The 4,178-nt window shown below is 43.3% G+C and overlaps 1 protein-coding gene across 1 annotated transcript in view; it reads right to left on the reverse strand.

Annotated features, from left to right (window-relative positions):
• Positions 1-2,544: 2,544 nt before the first annotated feature.
• The window catches only part of LOC106940806 (pre-B-cell leukemia transcription factor 1-like), a 30,306-nt gene continuing 28,672 nt past the window's right edge, over positions 2,545-4,178 (reverse strand). Inside the window, exon 3 of the mRNA XM_015023635.1 lies at positions 2,545-3,362. Coding sequence (XP_014879121.1) covers positions 3,274-3,362 — 89 coding nt within the window. The 3' untranslated portion in view covers positions 2,545-3,273. The remainder of the gene's footprint in view (positions 3,363-4,178) is intronic.

Raw genomic sequence — 4,178 nt, forward strand, 5'->3', positions numbered from 1 at the left:
AAACAGTCCATGTTCTCCCCATTTTAATGCAAATCAGTGCTTTTAAAGACTTCATTACTGTCAGATTAGCTACATTGATTGAACTAATATGTCAGCATCTTTTTGGACAGACTGGAAGTGAACTACATACTTCTCCGCAGCATTCAATGATCAGTCGTATTTGCACATAGTTAACCTTTGATTAAAAGATCAAACTTTTCTAAATTTTTCATTTAAAGTTAATGCTCCTGTAGCAAAAGCCCAGTCAGTTAATTCACACATCCACACCAGAGGTGGAGGTAATCCTGGAGAGCGCTGCCGTCACTGTGTCCTGCGGTTGCTTAAAAAGCTTCACTGTGTTTGAGTAAATAGCCAATATAATCTGCAAACTGCACCGTGTTATAAATGGATGGAATTCAGCAAAACAGAAATGGATTTCAGCCTAAATCTGACTGTACTGGATATGGATTTTGTTCAAATGAAACCGGATTAAACCGGATCGTCTTCAACTAGATAAATCCGAATGATGAGTTTTTCCTGGAATAATTTTTTAATTTCTGCTGAATGGTAATTTGAGCACCTTGTCTAAAATAAATAAATAAAAAAAACAATCTTTTGGTATTAAACACATATTTTTAATACCACATACATTATTTTTATTTTTTAGAAATGCAGATGAGTCCCCACCGACTCAGACATTTCTACACGTTTAACTGACATACACTTCACTTATGTTCTATTAATACTGAGTGCTTTCTTATTGATCGTCCGTCTTTGCTTGTTTGTACCTTGGATTCAGGCCAGTTCATACATTATAGCTCTCCATGCTGGTTCCCAGCATTTTATCCCACCTCCCAAAATGTCCCCCAGACCTCCCACCCTCCCACCTCCTCCTCCAGCACTGAACACCAGGCTTCCTCCAGTGTGTTATGACAAAGAGGGGTTAGCCTCAACTCTTCTAATGAGCTTCTGTGTTCCAGTATGTTGCATAAAGCCATTACCCTCCCAGCACATTACCTCATCCATTTCTTATATGTGGATGACTTCCGTCTCCCAAGAGCACAGCATTTCTGTGGTACACACACACGCGCACTTTGGTCATCTCACAGTCTAAAATGTTTCTGTTTCACACAGATGCTGATTTGACCCTGAGATATCAGGAAATCACAGAGAGAGAGAGAGGGGCAAAAACAGGAAGGGAAAAAACCCCACAACCTCCACTAGCAGGAGATCAATTGCTGAGAGACGAGACGAAGGAAGAAAAACAGAGAGAGCGATTGAGTGGCGCTATCTCAGTATGTGGCAACTATTGCAGTGTGGGATAAAGACGCAGGTGGTGGCGAGCTCCGGCTCGTTTGTGGAGGCAATCCAGGATGATGGCGTCTGCAGATTCCCCTCGCAATTTCTCTGTTGGTTCAGTGAAGTCAATTGTCAGGAAAACAAAACAAATAAATAACGATATAAATATCCTCTCGTTAGCAAATACAGTCGGTTTACTGTGTCGGGGTTCCAGCACGTTTCACCAACCCAAATTTAAGACTAATGACATTTAAGAGCAGCATCATAACAAAAAAAAGTACAGATTTCTTTAGATTAACTATAGATATTCTTGTTTCTGTTGAATTAATTAGTTTCTTTCTGTGAGTCATCGTAGCTGCACCTGTGGCTCTGTCTTCGTTTGGTTCCTTTGCTTTTTCTCAGCTGTATTTCCCTCCATTGCAACAAATAAGATTCTTCACTAGGTAAGAGTGGTGCTTGACCAACATGTTTAAAATCCACTAAACCTTCGACTTCAGAGTTTGTGTCGCAGCAAATGCCGTGGCTAGATCAATGCTAGCAGCAGCCGTGGCGACCGTTTTCAGAGGAGCTTCAGCCACGCCAGAGGATCAACACGCTGACATTTCTGGGGTCTGTTTGTGGCTCTTGGGAGCAGCTTTGTGCTTTTCACAAAACCCCCCTTAACCTCCACAGTGACAAGCTTTTTCACACTGACTGAATGTAGCATCATATGGGTTGGCAGCAGAAGCGAGCCAGCGGCAAAGACTGAACCCATGATAAATGCAAAAAGCTAGCTTGCTGCCTAGGCTACCTTACTCTATCTTATTTATTAGCAGAAAGTTACCGGTCAAACTGGACTCAAACTTTTGGCTGACAAAAAAGTCCCACTTATTTAAAGCCAACTTACATTTTATGAATTTGAGCTATTTTAAGGACTTAATTTCAGATAAATACATTTTTGACTTTTTAAAACTTTGAAGGTGCAGTAGGCAACTTTCATAAAGAATATGTTTTTCATGTACAAAACTGTCGCCATGTTGTGATAGTTTGTTATGAGACAGATAATCTGTGAAAAGATGGATCTCCTCCATGAGCTACTGTTGATATCTTTGACCAAAGACAACCAATCAGAATCAGGAGGAGGGGTTTAGTGCTGTCACTCAACCTCATTTACTCACTGCTAAATGCACTAATGGCGGCGAAACAACTCACTGATACAGAAAAACCATTTCTCTTCCATCATTGCTCTTTAAGTTAACTAGCCCTAGCATTCACAATAGGCTCTGCTGATGGAAAAAAGCAGGTAGTTTTTATTATTGCTTATCACAAGACAATTTATCGTTTAGCAAAATTTGTTATGGTGCCTAGACATGACTTGCTTTCAAACACCAGAGTCGTCATGAGATATTCAATATCAACTATTGAGTGTTGATTCCCCAACCACTGACACTGAAGCTCCTGAAGGACCACATTATCTGAGAGCGACAGATGTCGGACATGCAATCTTTCTCACAGATGTATTTTTCAGATTCTCTCACACCTCAGCTTGAAATCAGCTCAATGTCACAACTCTTCCCTCTTCTTTTTCTCTGCTGACAGAGCCTGTGACTCTGAATAAAGTAGCCGGTACAGGACAAGGCTTTACAGAGATATCAATATTTAATCAGAGTTAAAGGCAGTTGGAATTCACAGAGACAATAGATGGAGTTTATATAAAGTGCCGTTGCAATCAGCCCGGCTGTACGGGGTGTTGGGGTACTTGCACACAAAAAACATAAGCAATGAGCCAATCGGGGCGTAGGAAGCATCTAAATCTTCCTATATTACATGTGAAGAAGAGCCTGCATGAGACCCTGCCTTGTGTTAGAGTTGATTCATCTCATCTCCAGCACAGAGGACGCCGAGGCGTCTGTTGTTGATGTTATTGTTCGTCAGACTGAGTCAATAAGTAACGTTTCAATCCGGGGCCATTTGGACTTCGTTAGAGCTGCGATTGCAGACCCCGCACTGCATCAATCACAGCCGAGCGCTGCGAGCAAACGGGGTCCCGGCTTCTAATTGGATGCAGACCCGTTTCCTTTCCCGCGGTGACAGCGAGAGCGGCTCTGGAAAAAAAAAAAAAAAAACCTGCGGTGAATCATTCTGTTTGAAGCAAAACTGTCTGCGATACGAGATCCGCATGAATGTTTCAGAACCTCCTCCAAAGTCTCCATTAGGAACAGAGAACCTTCTAATAAACTGCGATTGAAAAGCCGCCGCCATCTTGAAAGGGACTTGAAGTGAAGCCCGTCTTTCTTCTCCTCCTCCGAGTTTAAGCAGCGGAGCGTCAGAACCCGGCTTTAATAATTGAGGCAGAGACTGCAGGGTACTCTGCTCAGGCCTCCTTGATGTGAGGAGTCCTTAAAAGATGCATGGATGCCTCCCCAGAGGGAGATGGAGAGGCTCTGAAGCCAAGGCGCTCTCTACATTTAAAGATTATGTGTGCATCCGCCGGAGCAAGATGACCAGAAAAATGCTCAGAGGACCATTATTCCTCCTCGCCGTGCTGCAGGGCATGGGCACCGGCCTGATAAGATGCTATCAATATCCATGCCTCTAAATCAATTATATCCACATGTATTTCAAATGCAAATCGTTTGGCAGACGTAGGACTCTGGGAGGGATTCTGCAGACTGCAATAATCACACGCAGGGTATAGAAAGCAAGGTAAACAAGCACTTAGACGCAGCAGAGAGCAATAAGGATTCCAGTAAACATAAATGTGTCAGCTGCTTACAGCAAACACATTTAGAGGGGCTTCTACTTAACTCTGACTGCAGCTCAGGCTGAGCCCATTCACATGGATCACCCCCCCCCGCCCCCCTCCGCCCCCAAACACACCCCACACACACCAACCCACCCCCACACCCAAACACCCCCCA

Source organism: Poecilia latipinna, unplaced genomic scaffold (genome assembly GCF_001443285.1).
Source record: "Poecilia latipinna isolate Pla-1442-1.1 unplaced genomic scaffold, P_latipinna-1.0 Scaffold3368, whole genome shotgun sequence".
Taxonomy (NCBI): Eukaryota; Metazoa; Chordata; class Actinopteri; order Cyprinodontiformes; family Poeciliidae; genus Poecilia; species Poecilia latipinna.